This window comes from Polyodon spathula, chromosome 8, assembly GCF_017654505.1.
Source record: "Polyodon spathula isolate WHYD16114869_AA chromosome 8, ASM1765450v1, whole genome shotgun sequence".
In the NCBI taxonomy this organism is placed as follows: Eukaryota; Metazoa; Chordata; class Actinopteri; order Acipenseriformes; family Polyodontidae; genus Polyodon; species Polyodon spathula.
In genome coordinates, this window is record NC_054541.1 from 33082875 (window position 1) to 33102356 (window position 19482).

Genomic DNA, 19482 nt, shown 5'->3' on the forward strand with positions numbered 1-19482 from the left:
TCCTCCAAGACAGGGGGCAGTAGTGTTGGGAAAAACGTCATCGTAAATTTTGCAGTTGTTACTAATCTGCTCTTGGGTTGGACTAAGGAGCCTCTATTTTTAAAATAATATCTTAGATTAACGATTAATGCATTTCCTGGTTTTCTGGTATCCAGATTAATCATAGGTAACGTAGTACCTGTCTCTGTGGCACTGACCAGGTAAGAGCAGCTGGACTTTACAGAATCATTTTTTGGAACAATAAGTGCTGTCATATTTGATGTTTTAAAACAACAACAAATAACCGCATTGTTTTGAATGTGCTTGCAAAATGACTGTACTCTCAGCAGTAGCCTAGCCTATGTCATGTGATAACATTGCATTATTTATAATTTAAATGAAATTAAATCACTTGTGAATTTATTTGTACATACATTCGATATTGAATTTTGTATTTACTAAAAAAAAAAAAAAAAAAAAAAAAAAAAGACAATATTATGATTTAAAAAATGACGATTTAAAAAAAAAAAAAAGATTCTGTATAACCCAGACCAGAGTGTGATGGACTGGTGATTTTCTCGATAAGATACGGTAGTTTAGTAACTTGTGTTTCTAATTATGGAACACCGAACAACGCCTGAGCTGTATGAGTAAGTTGTAGCACCTGGTCATTCCTATTCTATACTGCTTCTCTCCTGCCAGGCTGTATTTAGTGGTGGTGTACCTTGTGTTCAGAACGCGATGTATTTATTTATAATGGTCTGTGCCCTGCTACCCCTGCTGCTTGTTCTAAAGGAGAACGTATGTTACAGTTAACACTACGAAATGTTCAGACACAAGGAGGGGTTATACGAAAGATTCAGCAGTGTATAACAGGTATATCATGCACACTGTTTACTTTCTTAGGCATATTCGTTTTCATTGTAACTAAGTCTTCGGCACCAAGTGGTCAGGCAAAAAAAAATTAAGTAGCTGTTCAAATAGTAATTTTCTTTAACACTTTTATTTAACAAAACAACTGATATCATCCCACTGGCGCTGCTTCCTCCGCCCGGCCCTAGTCCTTTAGGGTCAATTGCAACGATCTGTAAAGCAGTGTACTGATCCCGTGGTTAGTACGGAGCTATGTGCTGAACTAATACGCAAGTTAATACCAATTGCAACGAATATGGCAGATTAAGATAGAACCCGGCTGCGTACTAAAAATTGCAACGAACCCCAAATAACTGCTGCTGCCCTCTAGAGGCTAAGTACGATACTAAGTTAGTCTTGCCCTTTCTATAGACTGACGATGTGAAAAAACTCAACATGTATTGACAACTTTTGTAACTGAACAATTCATAATCACAAATCCATACCGTGTACCTATATTATACATATTTATTTATTTTTATTTATTTATATAATTTCTAAAGCGCATCAGACCACAGAGTGATTTCAGAGCGCTGCACAATGTCCTAAACCCAGTCTTGCGTATCAGTCGGTCTAGAATCTTTGCAACACATATAAAAGTAAATATTAAATAAAATAAGCACAGACCCTACGCACAACAAACATAAAGATATTGAAATAGAACTTAATAGACTTCCAGATTTAGCACAATTTACTAAACAAAAATGTTTTTATTTATTTATTTATTTTTTTGAATGGAATAATCTCTGAGGTGAGGCGAGTTCAGCTGGAAGAGCATTCCAGATCCTTGGACCAATGACTGAGAATGCTCGAGCACCAAACAGTTTTAATTTAAAACGTGGTTGGCACAAGATCATAGTATTTGAAGACCTCCGATTCCTATTTGGGTTGTAAATCAGCAGTTTTTCAGCCAGATATTTTGGCCCTTGTTGGTAGAGAGCTTTGTAATTAGACAGAGTAAATTAAACTGGGCTCATTGTTTGATTGGGAGCCAATGTAAATTAAGCAATATGTGGGAAGTATGGCCTTGATGATACAGACCACTTAAGAGTCTGGCTGAGGCATTCTGGATGCTGTGGAGCAGCCTAGTCCTGCACCCCGGTAAGCCTACATACAGAGCACTGCCATAGTCAAGATGAGCTGTCGCCAGAGCATTCAGGACAGTAGCACAGTCTCTGACAGACAAAAATGGTTTGATGTTTTTTATTATCCGCAGATGAAAAAAGCAGGTTTAAATTTCCTGGCTTAAAGTACAGTTGTTTTTCCTTCTCAAGAAATGCTTCTGATGGAAACAGATATGGTTTGAAATTGGTCCAGGTGACCGATGAAATTGGCAAGAAACCAGTCTATAAACTTCAATCTCATTATTTTCTAATATAAAACGGGAACAGCACTTCTTTTTCAGCAAACCGATGTTACACAAAGGTACAATTGACACTTATAAATTAGGTCACCTCATCCTGATGAAGTGATGTTTGGATTGCCAAAGTTTAGCAAACATTGAACTTGTGCCTAGTACATAACTAAATATATGTGATAAGCTCATTACTTAATCCAAGTAAACAAGACTCCCAAAACTAAAGACCGTATCTACCAGAATATTCTGGTTACCCTAGGCTGCAGCCAAAAATGCACTTCCATATAAGTGAGCATTCTGACAGGAAATGATATTCAGAACCGTGCCAAGGGAATGCATGTCGCCACAATATAGCTGTTCAAGTTACATCACAATACTCACACTTTGATGGTTTTTGTATTATTTCCCCTTATAAAAAAACAACCATTTAAAAAAATCAAGCAATTTGAAATGGGTAAAAATGTAATTAAGTGTACAGTAACTGAAGACATACCATGTGCATTATTTAATTTTCAGTAAGGTAGAGCTTTAAAAAAATCTGATTATCTCTATGAGGATGGTGGGATAGCATTCTTAAAGTTTTTCTGTAATTTGTGTGATCATGTACGAGTCAATGCCATTAAATATCATAATGCTAGTCATAAACATGTAGAGAACAAGGAAGCAAATAAGATAGCAACAATGACAAAACACTGCATTCTTCTATGCTGAAAAAGTAAGACCTGAGGTACTTCGATCAAGGCGGCGCTTTCCCGAAGTAAGTAAGCTAAACTAATTGCTTATTTCATTATTGTTTAGTAAATTTTTTTCCACGCTACCTACCTTTTAATAAAGCTATAATTAGCAATTTTAAACAATGGGTGTTTCTTAATTGAATTATATTTTCTGATGATGAAGAAATGCGCTCAAAACTATTTTTATAGCCATACAATCCTTAAAGGAAATGTGTCGCTTTACTGTGTGAAGGGTGTAGTTACTACACTACACACTTGGTTTCATAAAGACATTCTGTCTGGAGACACGCCTCTTGTTAAATCTCGCAAATAACACTGCAATTAGGAAAGAAACAATTGAGAGGATTAATTATGCGCTTACATTAAAAGGGATGCTATTTAAATTACAGTCTGGTAATAGCAGTGAACCTGTTTTAGAGCAACTAGTCAGTACACGCCTTTATCGGTGTTTCATATTTTATCCTGGTTATTATTATTATTATTATAATACCAGTAAAATGCTAAACTTAATTTGGAGTACTGTTTTACATAGGATTACTCTCACATAACATTGCTGGTCTGTTACCAAACTGTTTCATATTTTTAATTGTTTTTGTAAATGCCAGCAATAATCTAAACCAGGTATTTTTATACTGTTATAATTCTTAGGTTTTCCTGCTTATTTTAATGCCAGCAAAGAGTCAAGTGATGTCTATAAACATTGACGGGTTTGAAGTGTCTTCAGGTGCTTTACTTACTATTACAGCAACAAGAGTGTTTGAAAAAAAAATTAATTGTGGTAATATTTATTAATTTACTTGTATTAAATAGCAACCTTATTTATATTCAAATGCCATATTTAATTAATACGTTGATAAAAAGTGGGAACACATGGAATTGGACATTTTTGAAAAACGGAATGTGGTAGTCCCAAGAATGAAACAATTAGTAGCCCTAAAGACGGTTATAATTGAAGGCAGTGCAGATCCCAGTGTTTTATGCAGTAGTATAAGCAATTTTATACAGGCCACCAGTTAAGCATGCAGTCTATATCTATGATAACAACCGACAGGGCTGCATAGGATCAGAGGATGATTAAAAATCAGAGGCAGAGCCACAATAAATGTCTTGTTTAAATTTAAAGTAAATTGTGACGTTGTTGAGATACTTGTGTTCGAATATTGTTTCAAAATTGTATAATGCAACAAAAATATATTAAAAGGGTTAATGCGAGGCCAGAGGCTTCTCACAGATAAGTTACACTCTCAGTCAAAGTGGCAAGTTTCTCAGTATCTAAAAAGCTTAGAGGGAACCCTGTGCATGACAGTAACTTTCATATATTGTATCACCGTTGCCAATAACCAAATGTTCCATTTCAAGCCTATTGCACAAATTCCTGTTCAGATATTGGCAGTAGTGAATGTGGCGACTCCCACGTCGATGGATTTTTGAGATCCAAAGGTTAAGTGAACTCAACACTCCCCTACAACATAACCTGAGCGGTACTGTCATGAAAGGTTGTTATTTTTACTTTTTGCTGCTGAATGGCTTTGCTTTTCATTCATACTCTATTACTGTAGCTTTGTAAGATATGCCTTAAAAGATTAATGATCAAACTCTTGTTTGTGTATGGGGTTGAGGTTGACATACTGTATCTGAACTGTAGAAATACAGTAATAAAACGTTTTTTAAATGTACAATGTGGGGGTGTGACTGGGTACCCCCTGCCCCTGGGTGTATTTTGTTTATTTTGTATTGTCCATTGGTGTTTTATGTATGTATTGGTTCCCGGGGTATAGCTTGGGTTGTGTAGCACGGGTGATTTAAAATGTATATTTGTATTTGGGCATGGAGATTTCACAACCACTTCACGTACAGATTAAAGTGGGTATTTCTATGGGGGCACAGAGATTCCACAAATGAGTTCACGTGCAGACTGTGCTGGGATTCAAGTGAACGATTGAATAAGCAAGCGAGTCCTGGCACAGCTGCATAAAGTCAGTTTTGAGGAACACAGAGTTAGCGTGTTCAGAGGTGGAGAACGGGAGAGGAGAAAAAGCTTAAAATAAATAACAATTGCTACTTGTGCTGGAAGGATCAGCACGGTACTTGTTTTGGGTTGTCCACTGTTTTGTTTGTCTATTTATTCTCGGCCATTGTGCCATTTTGTTTTTTCTGTGTTTTTTATTTTGTTAAATCTTTTGATTTATAATTAAACTTGAGCACCAGTGCATTCAACACCAGTACTGTTGTCTGTGTAACTTCCTGGTCTGACATCACCACTTGGCATCCTGGTCACAGGGGGTAGTGGACGGTTTTTGATCAAAAAATTTAATTCTTATGTAGCTTGAAATACTCACATACCTATAGTCCCCAGAGATGTAATTTCTGTCAAAGTTCGTAATATTTTACTTTTGTTGAGAGAAGTATGGTTTGTGGTTTGTCATTGAATTTACAAAGTTTCACTTAGTATTTCTAAATTAACCATTTGTAAGTGTTTTATAGGTTTGTATGCAAATGAAACGGAACAAAATTGTATAATAATATTAAAGAAGGGTATACGTAGTTTTAATGAACAATTCTAAATGTATTGTACATCTACTGTAAGTATGATAATGGTGTAACCTATAAAAAAAGTAAATGGCAAGACATGTAGGTTGTTATTTTCACAAAGATGTAGCATGTTCTGTAGAACTGTGTATCTATATGAGCTCCTTGCATTCTTGCTGAGTTGAATTAAATACATTCCCATGTGACAACCTGATCTATTGAAATTGTCTATTTTTGAATGTCCAGTTTCTTGATTATGATCTAATATTATTGAACACAAATCAATACTTCATTAACTGTGTACAGTATAGATATTAGATTTAAGTGCTTTTTCATAAATTTCTCTTTGTCATACAAAGGTATCCAGAATCCCTCCACTGGAGCAGCAAAGAAACAATCTGAAAGAATGAGAGTAGCCGGTAAGCAAGACGTTATGAAAGTATTGTGCAACAGCATTGTTCTTGGATTCACCAAATGCAGTTACGTGTGTCTTGGTTATTAATCCAGCATTACTGAAAGGGAGATTTTTTAATTCGCTTTTGTTTGTTTTTGTGAAGTTTTTATTGTCGGTATTATTATCTCCATACATAATTGCACATACAAAAAAATCGATAAACATTAGCAGGTTTTAACATTACAGTAGAGTCAATTATTCAACCATAATGTCTAATCAACCGGATGCACATGTAATCACATGATGAATTACGTGTGGTGTATAGCAATTATTCAGACCACCAAAACCTTGAGCATTGTGTGCTTTTAAATTGTTGCAGTTAAGCAAATTAAAACCGTCACCTCGTTCTTGATTTTTCTTCTTTTTCGTAAGTAAGGGCTTGTGGCAGGATGGCTTTGTGGTGACATACCCAGACCACGAGGTTGATACAGACGCATGATCTGGGTTGATGCGCTGCTGCGCATATTTATTAAACAAAAAATAAATAAAAATGCAGACAAAAGACACAGCTCACATAGCCCCAAATAAACAGTTGTAACAAACGAAATCTCTAACACAAAATTAGAGAATCTATTCTAATTTGATAGAATAGGTTATTAACTATGTATCATCAGTAAGTACTTGTGTATGTTAACTTTATTCTATACATTATTAATGGTACAGTAATTGTTAATACCTGTTCGATTATCCATACAAATCGATTATACGAACTAGTATCAGTCCCAATTAGTTTGAATAATTGACTCTTCTGTACTTGTATTTACAGTATTCCGTGAGGACACTTACTTCCTAATTATTGGTTGCAATTGATTTTGTTCTGTAGAAATTGATCCTTGTTTCTTTTACAGGGTTTGTAAAGTTTTCTGTGGTGGTTGTAGGATTTGTATTGGCCTTGTATGTTGCTTCTCAAGTTTTTGAATTCAAAATGGATACCAATTTAGGAAATATCTTTGGTAAGTTTTTCATTGTCTTTTTTTTTATTTGACAGGGTAAGTCAGTTGAGAACAGATTCAAATTTTTTTATTGACAACCTAGTAAAGAGGCTCCCAAAACTACAGCAAAGTTTCAAGCATTGTAAGTGTGTGTGTTATTTCATCATAAAATAGGTTTTACTGAAACTTCAGCTACTGAAAATGCTAATTAAGAGCAATTGATTTCTGTGAAAATATTATATACAGTGTATTTATATCTTAATGTAGACCAACAAAAGGCAGACTCATATAATATGCAGCAGAGTGCTTAACTTGAGAGTTTCTTTCAGCCCCATACCAGTTGTAATCGAAGGTATGCTCATTCACTATTGAAGTCTGATTAGCTTGCAGTGTTAGCCATGCATAGTTTGTGGATTTAATAAAACCACAAATGGAGCACTATGCCTTCTTGACCTGGAGTCTTGGGAGAACCTTGACATGTACAACAAATTACTTTGCCCAAAGCGCATGTATTTTAAAGATACAGTACATATACAAATAACATGTTAAGCCAGGTGGTAAAGAAATTGGGGGATGCATCATTCTTATCGAGAATAAAAGACCTTTTCAGCTTCATCGACAAATCTAAAATATTTGCATAGAGCAAGTTTTCTCATCTGTTTCTCAGGTTTTCCCTGCTTTTCTTTTTCCTAATCTTGCTTTGTGTTCACACTTGTACTGGGATAACTAGGTCTTAAACAACCAAGTCATTTATTAGGGACTTCAAATAAAGTTACAGAAAGAAAAGGCAGGGACACTTTGCATTAACAGAACTAAGTGCTGTGTCCTAGCACTCTACGAAAAGCGAACCTATATTTCTGAAGAGAGGTTCAGACCATTTAAAAGCATTGCTTAACTTTTCTGATAATGTTTGTGTTTTTTTTGTTTGTTTATTTTTTTAACAGCAAGGTCAGCTGTGTCTCATTCACATTGTAAGTTATTTAATTTATTTTGCTTAGCACTGTGTTATAGTAAAGTCTTTATCACATTTGAGATATAAATTTCATACATTGCTCATTGTAATATATTTGTTATATTGAAGAGTATTGTCTTTCAAAACACTTCTAGCTGCTGACATGTCAAATTGACCAATCATACATGATCCAGTATGCTGAATGTTACTGAAAAATTGCACCATTTTTCTAAGCGTCTACTTTAATCAGATATAAAACAAACATTTTAATGACTTCACTTGCATTTCCCTTTAAGCTGAAATAAGTCTTCGCTGTGGATAACATTTTCTAGTTGAATGACATTTGAATTCATCTGCCTTTTTCATTCAGCTACAAAACCTCCGAGGTATAAATGTGGACTTTCAAAACCCTGTCCGGAGAAGCATTTTGCATTCAAAATGGCAAGTGGGGCAGCAAGTGTTGTTGGGCCAAAGATGTGCTTGGAAGATAATGTGTAAGTATATATTTTCTGTTTTTCCAGTTTTACAGAAATACAGGAGTAACCATAGAATGGTTACTGTTGCCTTGTGTATATGTTAAATTGTTAATGTAGACTGGGTCTTTTTCATCTAGTTGACATCAAGAAAACTGTCTCGCACTCCATCAGTTCATTAGATGTTCTTGCTCAACATGACATGAAATTGAATCAAAGGGGATATAATGAAGAGACCCTTAGATTTTTGGCAATATTTTGATGTCTGTTATCCAAATGCCTTCATTTATTATATGGGACTGGCAGGGTTTAGCTTGTCGGTGGTATCCAGCTCTATGTTATCAAGGGGAATAGGGATGGTTGGTATACCGGTTTTGCAGTATACAGCGGTTTAGATACAATTACGGTATTTATACTGTTCCTTTTATTCTACACCGCAATTATAGTAATTCCTTTATACAACGGTTAAGCGTTTTTGAACTGCAAACACGCTTTGGTACAATCAAGCGATGGTACTTGCAGCCTTAGCAAAGTGTCTGAGGAAGATTTTTTTGTGAACTGATACTGTATTTTGATAATGGTTTTGAAGGAAATGGTCAACGACACAGAATACACATTTCCATGCTGTGTTCTCTTACCCAGAGTTTGCTGCGCCAGCTGCTCTTGGCTGCTGTCTTTCTGACGTCACACGTAGCTTTTAGAGAAACGCCTTGTCCAAACCTTGCAGCACAGAACACATTTTCAACGTGCTATATTTACGTTTGTCTGGATTATCAGTAGTCAGTTTAATGTAATTGATTAACATTAACTTTAGTAAAATTATACATCACTTGTCACGGATTTAGTGCAGTATGTTTGTTTAAATAATTGATTTATTTATTTAATATAGTGTTGACAAGGCTGTTAATGATAAAATGTCATTGGTCTCTGCTAACAAGGTGGCGGCAGTAGTTTTAGTGGTTATTTACGATTAGCAGGTAACTCGTGATCTTTGCATCGTGCCTTTGGTTCACAGAGGTAGCCATCCTCCGATAGTAACATTTCAAAGCTGCGCTGGGATGTGCAAAATCTGCACATATTTCTCTGGGTGTTGAGTGATGTCTACAGCGATTCTGTGCAGCACTGTGGAAATCTGCGCTATAAGAACACGACCAATTTCTCGATTAAAACTAGCACAGACCCGCGACTGCAGCAGAATAGCCTACTTATTACCAACATAGTTTAGCCTACTTTGGAGATTTGCAATTTAGTTTTTCAGCTTAAAAATTGAGCACTACATGGCAATGCCTAGAAGTTGGAATAATGGCAAGATGCACCATTTCTCCACTGGCTTTTACTATGGCAATGGAAGTCATTATTAGGGTATCTAAATGGGTAGTGGGAGGAGAGTGCTTGGCTTCTGGAATGTGACTACAACCAATTCGCCCATACATGGATGACATGACAACCATGACTACAACAGTAGCCTGCACTAATTGGTTATTGGGCAAATTAACCAGTAAAGTGAATGGAATGAAATTCAAGTCTGCTAAATCAAGGAGAGTCTCTATACTTAAAGGCAAAGTAGTGGATAAAAGGTTCTGCATTAATCGTGAGGCAATATCAGCGGTGTCTGAGAAGCCAATGAAAAGTCTTGGGAGATGGTATGAAGAGGACCAAATGGACACAGCTTGTGTGGGAAGTGAGACAACAAGCAGTAGAAGGGTTGCAGAGCATATAAAGCAGCGCTTTACCGGGCAAACTGAAACTCTGGTGCTTTCAGTTTGGTCTACTGCCAAGGCTGCTGTGGCCACTGGTGCTAGAACGAAGTGTCTCCATCGAGCCCTGTGATGGCCGGCTTACCAACCAGACCCGCTTGTGTTCTTTTCCCTTCTCAAATCACGGACAACACACAAGATTGAAAGAAAAATACCACTGATGCGCACCTTTTAATTACAACAAAAACAAAACAAACACCTAGCTCCTTCGGAGCACTGACTAAACATTCGTTGCAGATTCCTGACTAGCTCGCAGGACGGATACGCCGTTTACCTGCCACAAACCCACACAAAACTCAAACTCACACAAGTTTCACACGATACCTTCCTCAGAAAACGACTGCTCACACACACACACAGTCGGGCTCCTCACTCAGCAGCAGCCCGAGCAGACTGGCTGCCTCTCTTAAATACCCTGCACCTGGCTCTAATTTACAATTACCACCAGGTGCAGGGGATAACAAAACAATAAAACAATTACCCAATTAAACAATTAAACCTTTAGTCCATTCACCCAAACGTGCATTCTCACATTTTTTTTTAGCAGGGAGGATTTTAACCCCCTCCCTGCTATCTCACAAGCCCTCTTGAGGTGTTGTGGGCTAGTCGACGAAACACCCAAGAATGGAAGCTGCCCACTTGAAGACCCCAGAGATGTACCCTACTCAGCTCAATCCAGACGGCTGGGATGCTGAGGCGCTGGGGAGGCCGTACTGTGGTTGATCCCCGGAGCCAACATCGCAGCCGTTGTGTGTGCTGATGCTCCAGGGAGGCAAAATAAGGTGATCCCTGGAGCCAGCATTACACTTTAGCCATCAACACCAGGCAGAAGGATATCTAGATCATCAGATGGATGAAAATGCAAATGGATGGAAATGCAGATAGATCACATTAGTTTACTGTAAAGCTGTGTGTTAGTTGGTGCTTATCTTGGCGAGAGCCGAGACTAAAATCAGCATGAAGTTTTAACATCTACTCGTAATGGAAATCATGATAAACAAAAATATTACAATTCAGCCAACACATGCAACAAACCACATTTCTATCCACAATTGTAAGCTGGTTTAGTGATTTCTAAAGTAAAATAACAATTGGATATAACATGTAATAAGTGATTTTTGTTGTAGACTAGTTGAAGTGTAGCGTGGGTTTCAAATGATCCCATATTTATAAAGATACAATGTTGACAGTGTGATAATTACTAGTGTTGCTGAAAATACTAAAGGTTCAAATAACTGCAAAATCATTTGTAATTATATTATGAAATGTAATGGCCTGTTGTAAATCGCAGTGTGTAACTGTTCTTTTCTTTTACAGGTTGATGAGTGGTGTTAAGAACAATGTTGGAAGAGGATTGAATATAGCTTTAGTAAATGGTAAATTAGTTTCAGTGATTGGGGTCCTCATTTTAACATAGCTGCACACTTTCGTGGATCTCATTTCTGTCCTTAACATTTTGATGTTTGCAACCATTCTTTACTCAAATATTGGGTTTGGTATCCCAAATGTAGCAGAGACTGGATCATACAAAGTGTATGTGCAGTAGAATTATAGGAATCAGCACCATCTAGTGAACAACTATTGTAAAATTGTTTTTGTGTTTTTAACTGGCAATACACTGTGAACTCAAGTCAAAGCGCCATAACAAAATGGTTTGAGTTATTGTATAAAGTATCATTGCAAACTTCATACAAGTGTAAAGTTCTCATTCTGGGAAAATTAATATGTCTGTACATATATGAAAAATGTAATTTATCCATTAGTGGAAAAAAAAGTGATTGCCCAATTGCTCTCTTGTGGGCATAGGTGATAATGCAAGAGTAGTTTTAGTTCAACAAAGACAGAATGCTATACTGATCCAATTTAAAATAGTTACAAATTACAGTGGAAAGATAGATTTCTTTTGGACAACAGTTTTTCATTAATTAAGCACTGTTTTGTTTATATACAGGTAGAACTGGAGAATTAATGGATACAAAGTTTTTTGACATGTGGGATGGAGGTAAGTTCTTGACTGGTTGCTTTTAACGTTTTTTTGTTTTTTTTCCCCCCAAAATAAAGCTTGCCCTTTTATTTTAAGTGTGTCCTACTTAATGTTGACTTCTTTGCTTTCCAGATGTGAAGCCTTTAATCGAGTTTCTCAAGACCATCCAGGATGGGACAGTTGTGTTAATTGCCACCTTTGATGATGGTGCAACTAAGTAAGTTTATATTGTGTGTTCCTTCCTTTTGTGACAGACCATATTTACTGTGTTATGGAAACTCTAACGGCACCCTTAAGTTAGACCTGTTACCGAAGATGGCTTTTTTTTCAGATTAGAAAAACACTGAGATATTGACTTTGTACTTGGTAGACTGCTCTGTTCTGAGTAGTCCAGTAGAATTGTTTTAACCTCTGGAAATATGACAGATTTTTCACAAATCCTTTTTACTTTTATATAAACCATTGCATCTGGAATGACATTTGCTTATTAAATCAGTAATGCTCTCTTTTCTAGTTTTGCCGTTATAAATATAACGCTTTTCTATGCTCATGTTGATAAGGAGTATGATTGTGTGTTACCTTGTTTTAATCTTTTTGACCAGTGAAATTGCATGAAGTGATATGCAGTACTTTTTAATATTTTGGGGTTTTTGTTTGGCAGACTTAATGATGAAGCACGGAATCTTCTCGGTGAATTAGGAAGTACAAATATTGCCACCCTTGGCTTTCGGGATAACTGGATATTTGTTGGAGGAAAAGGAATTAAAACAAAGAGCCCATTTGAACAGGTACAATATGTTTAAATGCCTTGCTTGATTGCCTTGCATTTACAGTATTGACTTGCCTTGGCCCACAAAAGAACATGTAATCAATATTGTGCTGCTTAAGTTTTAGTTGAAAGCAGAATCTCATATGGCTATAAACTCTGGAAATACATCTGACGTGACATGCCTTTAAATTTATTTTCAGCTGATTTCAGTTTCCTAATTAAACTCGGAAAAAGCTGTTAATTGCGAAACAGTGTCACTTGTCAATCATTGTCAGTCTTGTAGGGAAACGCCACACACTAATTTATTTAATTAATTGGTGTTTAGATACCAAACAGTATTTGCATGCTGCATTAAGCATTATTGGCCCTTTGTTCAGTATTATTTTGAGAGATGCACATTCATTGTATTTTGTCCGCTATTATTATCTTTGGAACTCTCTCCCAGCTTTGGTACGTGATGCTCCCACCGTCGCTCGCTTTAAATCAATTCACCAAAACCCACCTGTTCTCTTTTGCTTTCCATGCTCTTTAAGCCTGATATCTACTATTAGCTGTTGTGTTGTTGCTACCATTTCATGTGTTATGCATTTCTCTTTATTGTCTTGTTGTTACTGCATCTTATAAAGGGCTTTGTGATGGTGGTCCACTATGAAAGGTGCTATATAAAATAAAGATTGATTTTAGGGCAGTATTAGGAAATTCACAGGTTTGTTCACTAGCCAGGAATTTGAAAATTGTTTTAAACTTTTGAAGGTTTGTCAGACACCATTCACGCACTGTGTTTTTTTTTGGTTTTTTTTGGTTTTATTTTTTTTCTGTTAACAGAAGTCGTTTGACAATGTCTGAATATTATAAATCACACATTAAAATGTCATGCAAAATTCGATCTTTTGATTTGTATAATGCATATTAAACAAAAGTTTTATTATAATCCACTACCAAATCGTTAATCGTTATGTGTGAAGCAGGGTATATTATTATGCCAAAACATTGGGGGGGGTACCTGTAGCAGTTGTAGTGTTTTGAGTAAAATATGTACTGAATACCCAGTGTACAAGACAGTGTAAGAGATGTTTGAGTTTGTTTCATTGATCTACACAACATCTACACTTTCAACGTGAAAGAACAATTATAGAAATATTCAAAAAGTAATTCAAAATAATTTTTTTTTTAAAAAGTCCTGATTGCATAAGTCTTCACACCCTTTGTCATAGCAAACCCAAATTAGCTCAGGTACAAGAAATTGGCTTAACAAGGCACATAATTTAAATAGAGCCCACCTGTGTCCAATCACAGTAGTTCAACTAATTTGAATACTCCTGGATGAAGAATCAAGCTGTTTCTGTTGTATGAAGTGAATTTGAAGTAAATGGCAAAACATGCCATACATGGAGCTGCCAAAAGAACTCCGGGATAAAGTTACTGAAAGGTACAGATTGGGGGAAGGCTATAAGAAACTTTCAATATCTTTGAATATCCCTTGGGGCACTGTCAGGTCCATCATTGGAAAGTGGAAAGAGTTTGGCACCACCAAGACACTGCCTCGATCAGAATGTCCCTCCAAAGTCAGTAGCTGTGGCTTAAGGAAACTGCTGAGGGAGGTCACTGTGAGGCGTAAGATTACTTTAAAAGAACTACAGAGGTCTATCGCTGAGATTGGAGAAAATGTTGACTGTTCCCCCAATCTCAAGAGTACTCCACAAACATGGCCTGTATGGGAGGGTGGCAAGAAGGAAGCCACTGCTGAAAAAAAGCCATATGATGTGCCGCATAGCTTTTGCAAAGAAACACTTAGGGGACACTGCACGCATGTGGGAGAAGGTTTTGTGATCTGATGAGACCAAAGTGGAACTTTTTGGTCTCAATGCTAAGCGATATGTGTGGCGTAAGCCAAACACGGCACATCACCCTGCTAACACCATCCCTACTGTAAAGCATGGTGGTGGCAGCATTATGTTTTGGGGATGATTTGCGGCAGCAGGGACAGGGAGGCTTGTGAAGATCGAGGGAAAGATAGATGGTGCAGAGTACAAGCAGATCCTGGAGGAAAACCTGTTTCAGTCTGCCAGAAACCTGGGACTGGGGAGAATATTCTCCTAAGCACAAAGCAAAAGCAACAATGGAGTGGCTCAGCAAAAAGAAAGTGAATGTCTTTGAGTGGCCTAGTCAAAGCCCAGACCTGAATCCTATAGAAAATCTGTGGCAAGACTTGAAGACTGCAGTCTACAGATGATCCCCAGCCAATTTGAAATAGCTTGAGCTATTCTGCCAAGAAGAATGGGTAAAAACTGCACCATCTGTGTGCTGTGTAAGGTGGTAGACACTTATCCAAAACGACTCAAGTGAAGACTTATGCAATTTAATTTTTTTTTACTTTTTGAATATTTCAATAATTGTTCTTTCATGTTGAAAGTGTAGATTATATTGTGTAGATCAGTGAAACTAACTCTTTAATGCATTTTGCATTTTGAATTGTATTTTTAGGCAGTAGAATGTGAAAAATGTTCAAGGGTGTGAAGACTTTTTCAAGGCAGTGTGTGTGTGTATAATATATATAGTGTGTGTGTGTGTGTGTGTGTGTGTGTGTGTGTGTGTATATATATGTATATATATATATATATATATATATATATATATATATATATATATATATATATATATATGTGTGTGTGTGTGTGTCTGTGTATATATTGTATACACACACTGTATATATGTATTTGATCTTGCAATTGTTATATTTTTCTGTTTTGAAAGACTTCGATATCATCTATTGAAATGCGTGCACAATCAGTACAGTTTTCATATAATTGCCCACCACTGCTACATACTGAACAGATACCATTGTATACCAAAGTTATTCAAAGTGTGATATTTCAACATTTTTTGTATGATCTATAGGTAGATATAATTAGATAGATAATGTGCTTACTGTTGAAGCATTGTTGTTATTCAGTTGTCATTAGCTATACGAAATGTATAGGAGGCTCTGGTTTTTCCTGCTAATGGTATGATTCTTGTCATTTGCAGCACATCAAGAATAACAAGGATACCAATAAATATGAAGGCTGGCCTGAGGTCTTGGAAATGGAAGGATGCATCCCCGAGAAATCTGATTAAATTAAGAATATAAGATAATATCTTTTTGTTGTACATTTGTATATTTATATAGACTGGGTATGGGTTTAGATATTATTAGTGCTAGCAGCAGTCTTTACTGCAAGGGTTTTAACCAAATGCATGAACGTTGCTGTGACAATTCTGAGCGTCTTTCTGTGTAGGACCCGAAATAATGAAGACCTTAATCCAATCCAGCTGCATGCCTTTGTATCTAACTTTTTAATTGTGTTTTTATTTTAATTCTCTTTACAGCTCCCCTTTTAATTGCCATAAAATGCTAAACTTTGTGAAAATGTGCAGCAATCTTGCTTTAGCCAAATTTTTGTTTTAAGTTAAATATGTAACTTTAAAGCAATGCATAAGTATATCATAACTATAGAGTTAGGGTAAACATTTCACAATATTTATCAGTTATGTTAAAGATGGAGCAAAACTAACACCCTTAATATGTTCCATCTTATGCTTTTTTAATACTGTGTGTTTTGTATTGTTTATTTAACAGTTTAGGACAATCATGGTAGCCCAGTCTGTAGAATATGTTTGATTTGTTTGTTGTATTTCGCTCAGTCATCCACTGATGCTCCACTGGGAAAGGAGTAAGTCTCTTCTTGCATGTTACATTAGCCACCTACAAACTGATTGTTTGATTAGGCTTGCATTGTGGAAAACCTGTAGGGATTAAACTGCATTTTTTGAGGTGCTGGAAGAGAAGGAAGACCCCTAAAAGCACATTATTTTGACTTGTTTTGTCCGTACTATTCATGAAATATTTTCCAAATATTTAAACCTTATCGTAATTCTATTGTTTATTAAAACAGACAGGGTGTGAATTGGAGTTTACTGGAATAAAACCATGTTAATAATGCCATTTTTAATTTATTTTCACTTGATTTGTTTTCATGCTTTATGAATGTGGAAAAATGCAATCACTTAGTTTGCTGAATGTAGTCCTTTTTTATTTAACGTTACAGATGAAGTTCCACCAAAATATTAATGTTATGTTCATGTATTATAGTATTACCTGGTTTCAGGTCAGCCTGGAGGTAGGGGGCTGCTGCTTCGATTCCCGTCCGTCAACTCAGCAGCGACGATGGGGCAAAGGAGGGAGGCGTCACCATTGTAAATTACATATGTGGCTAACTTTTCAGTTCCTTTCATGCATCAATTACCATGAAACCCCATGAATTCCCCAAAAATGCATCCATTCCTTGGTAACTGATACCAGAAGCTCAAATCAGTATTGCTGTATAACAGTGGTCCTCAAAATTGTGCCCACGAAGCCAGGCCATCATGCCCGCGGCAGCTTCTTAAATTATGGATGGTGAACACTTTCTGGTGGGTCGTAGCGTGGGAAAATAAAGAAAACTTTAAACAAGTTTTCCAACAAAAGCACCACAGCAGTCTGACAGCGCTGCTCGCTTATGCTGTGCTTGTATGTACTTGACATTTTTTTTGTTTTGTTTGTTTTTTTTTTTAATGGCTTTTGCCATATTATTAACCAAATGAATATCTGCATTGTCTCTGCAGTAGCCCAATCATAAGTTAACTGGTTGGGACATAAACTGTGTTTCAGGTGCATGTACCGACTGTAAGTTTAACCAATAGGATTATCAAATATCTGCCAAGTTTTAGCCAGCTGGCCAATCCTAGGCAAGTAGAGGCTGTTCACAGTATTCTGCATGAAAATGGAAGGCATTCGTGAGCAGAGGCAGGTGTTTGCGAGTAAGCGCTGAATTTCTCCGACTGTTATTGAGAAAAATAATACATTTCATTATTTAGAATTTAATGTTTTTATCTGTATTTTTTATTTTTTTATTTCACCAGACAAGGGAAACACCGTAGTATATTTAGTTACGAATCCACTTTCTCGGAATAATTGTACTAGATGAGCGATCTTTAAAACAGAGTAGTGTTGACAAGTTTGTCAAATTGAAACAAAGCGAGACCCCATCTACACTCTGGTTCACGGTTATCTGTGTAAACATGCTATTTACAAGTATTTGCATTGAGTATTTTTTATAAATTATTTTAAAAATAAGCGCAGCACGCACCATTACTTCCTGAGACTTGGCCTTATCAGAGTGAGCCAGTGTTGTATATGTCGCGAGAAGGCAGTGTGTAAGAGAAGAACCTATGCAATAGTTAGCGTGCGCGCAAACAGCCAAGTAAGATCAATTTATGCCCCTGCCCAAATTACTTTGAGGACCACTGCTCTATAATATAACTAGGCATTTCCCCTACAGTATTTGCATTTCTACAAAAAGAATGAATGATTCCCATTGCCATGTTTGTTATATTTATTTGTGGTACATTGTGTTGCTTAAATAAAGAACATGACCAAATATAGGCTACATGGCCCTATTCACCAAATCTGGTTTTATGAATAAAATGCAGTGATATTCTGTTTGATAAATGTTCCAGACTACTTTTAGATTAAACTGCAGCTTAGAGCAGTTTTGTCAATATTAAACCGATACTAATAAATCAGGTTTTGAGAATAGGAGAACATGGTATACTATTAAAGATATTTTATTGTGTGTATGTGTTTAATTAAAATGTTACATATATATATATATATATATATATATATATATATATATATATATATATATATATATATATATTATAATTAGTCACTAAATGCAACAGAATGCATTGTTCTGCCCTGCTGTATTTCGCTGCCTTATATATAAATAAAATGTGTGTTTGTGTTTTATGCACTTGGTACACAGAACAACCATTGACATTATTATTGATATATATGTTTAATGCCTGGCACCCCCTTTACCCAGTAATTAACGCTCAGCTGTAACCATTGCTTTGAATGTGAATTATTTGAGTTTATTTGCGGGTTGTTGGGATCAATTTATAGTGGTGCATAGTAGAATGCTAATTAAGTTTCCGTTGAAGTATATACAGTAAAATACCAAACTATGACAGTGTAATACAGTATGTTACTGCCTAGTTCTGGGAATATGGTCTCTGGTCTTAGTCTCTAGGCGAGTGTTTTATATGGTATAGTGCTTCCTGTGGATTTTCTGTTTTATACTGCATTATGCTTTTTATTATGAACTTATTTATTATCTACTGATTATATCAGAAATTGTGTCAAACTTGTAATTGACATTCAAGCATTACTATATCCGTCTTTAGCATTCAGTGGAATATTTTAATAATTCATACTCGCGCCTTATTAAATATGCCACGACTGAAGATACATTTTCTGTATATACCAAGAAATGCTTAGTCCGACTATAGTATATGGTATGCTGGAATTTATATAAGAATGTGAATTGTGTTTTCTCCCCCTTCACGTTGTCAACAGTGTTGCCAGATTTCCCAGGCTTTTTAAAGTTTATGGTTTGGAACTGTTGCTAATATTTACTGCCAGCACACAATGTGATTCCAATAAAATGCCATTCCATTTCCTTTACAACTCCTATGGGTAATATTTTCCTGAACGTAGACCAGTATTGATAATTCACATTCTAAATATATTAAGTCAAAATGTATTTATGTTTGTTTAAATGCAA

General features: G+C 36.1%; 1 protein-coding gene across 1 annotated transcript; it reads left to right on the forward strand.

The window, feature by feature from the left end:
• The first annotated feature begins 48 nt into the window (after window positions 1-48).
• Window positions 49-16817, forward strand: LOC121319806 (protein FAM3C-like). Its single transcript, XM_041257645.1, has 10 exons — window positions 49-200; window positions 5871-5930; window positions 6814-6918; window positions 7842-7868; window positions 8220-8343; window positions 11397-11455; window positions 12031-12081; window positions 12196-12280; window positions 12725-12851; window positions 15860-16817. The coding sequence occupies exons 2-10, from the start codon at window positions 5918-5920 to the stop codon at window positions 15947-15949; spliced, it is 681 nt and encodes a 226-aa protein (XP_041113579.1). The 5' UTR covers window positions 49-200; window positions 5871-5917; the 3' UTR covers window positions 15950-16817.
• Window positions 16818-19482: the final 2665 nt, after the last annotated feature.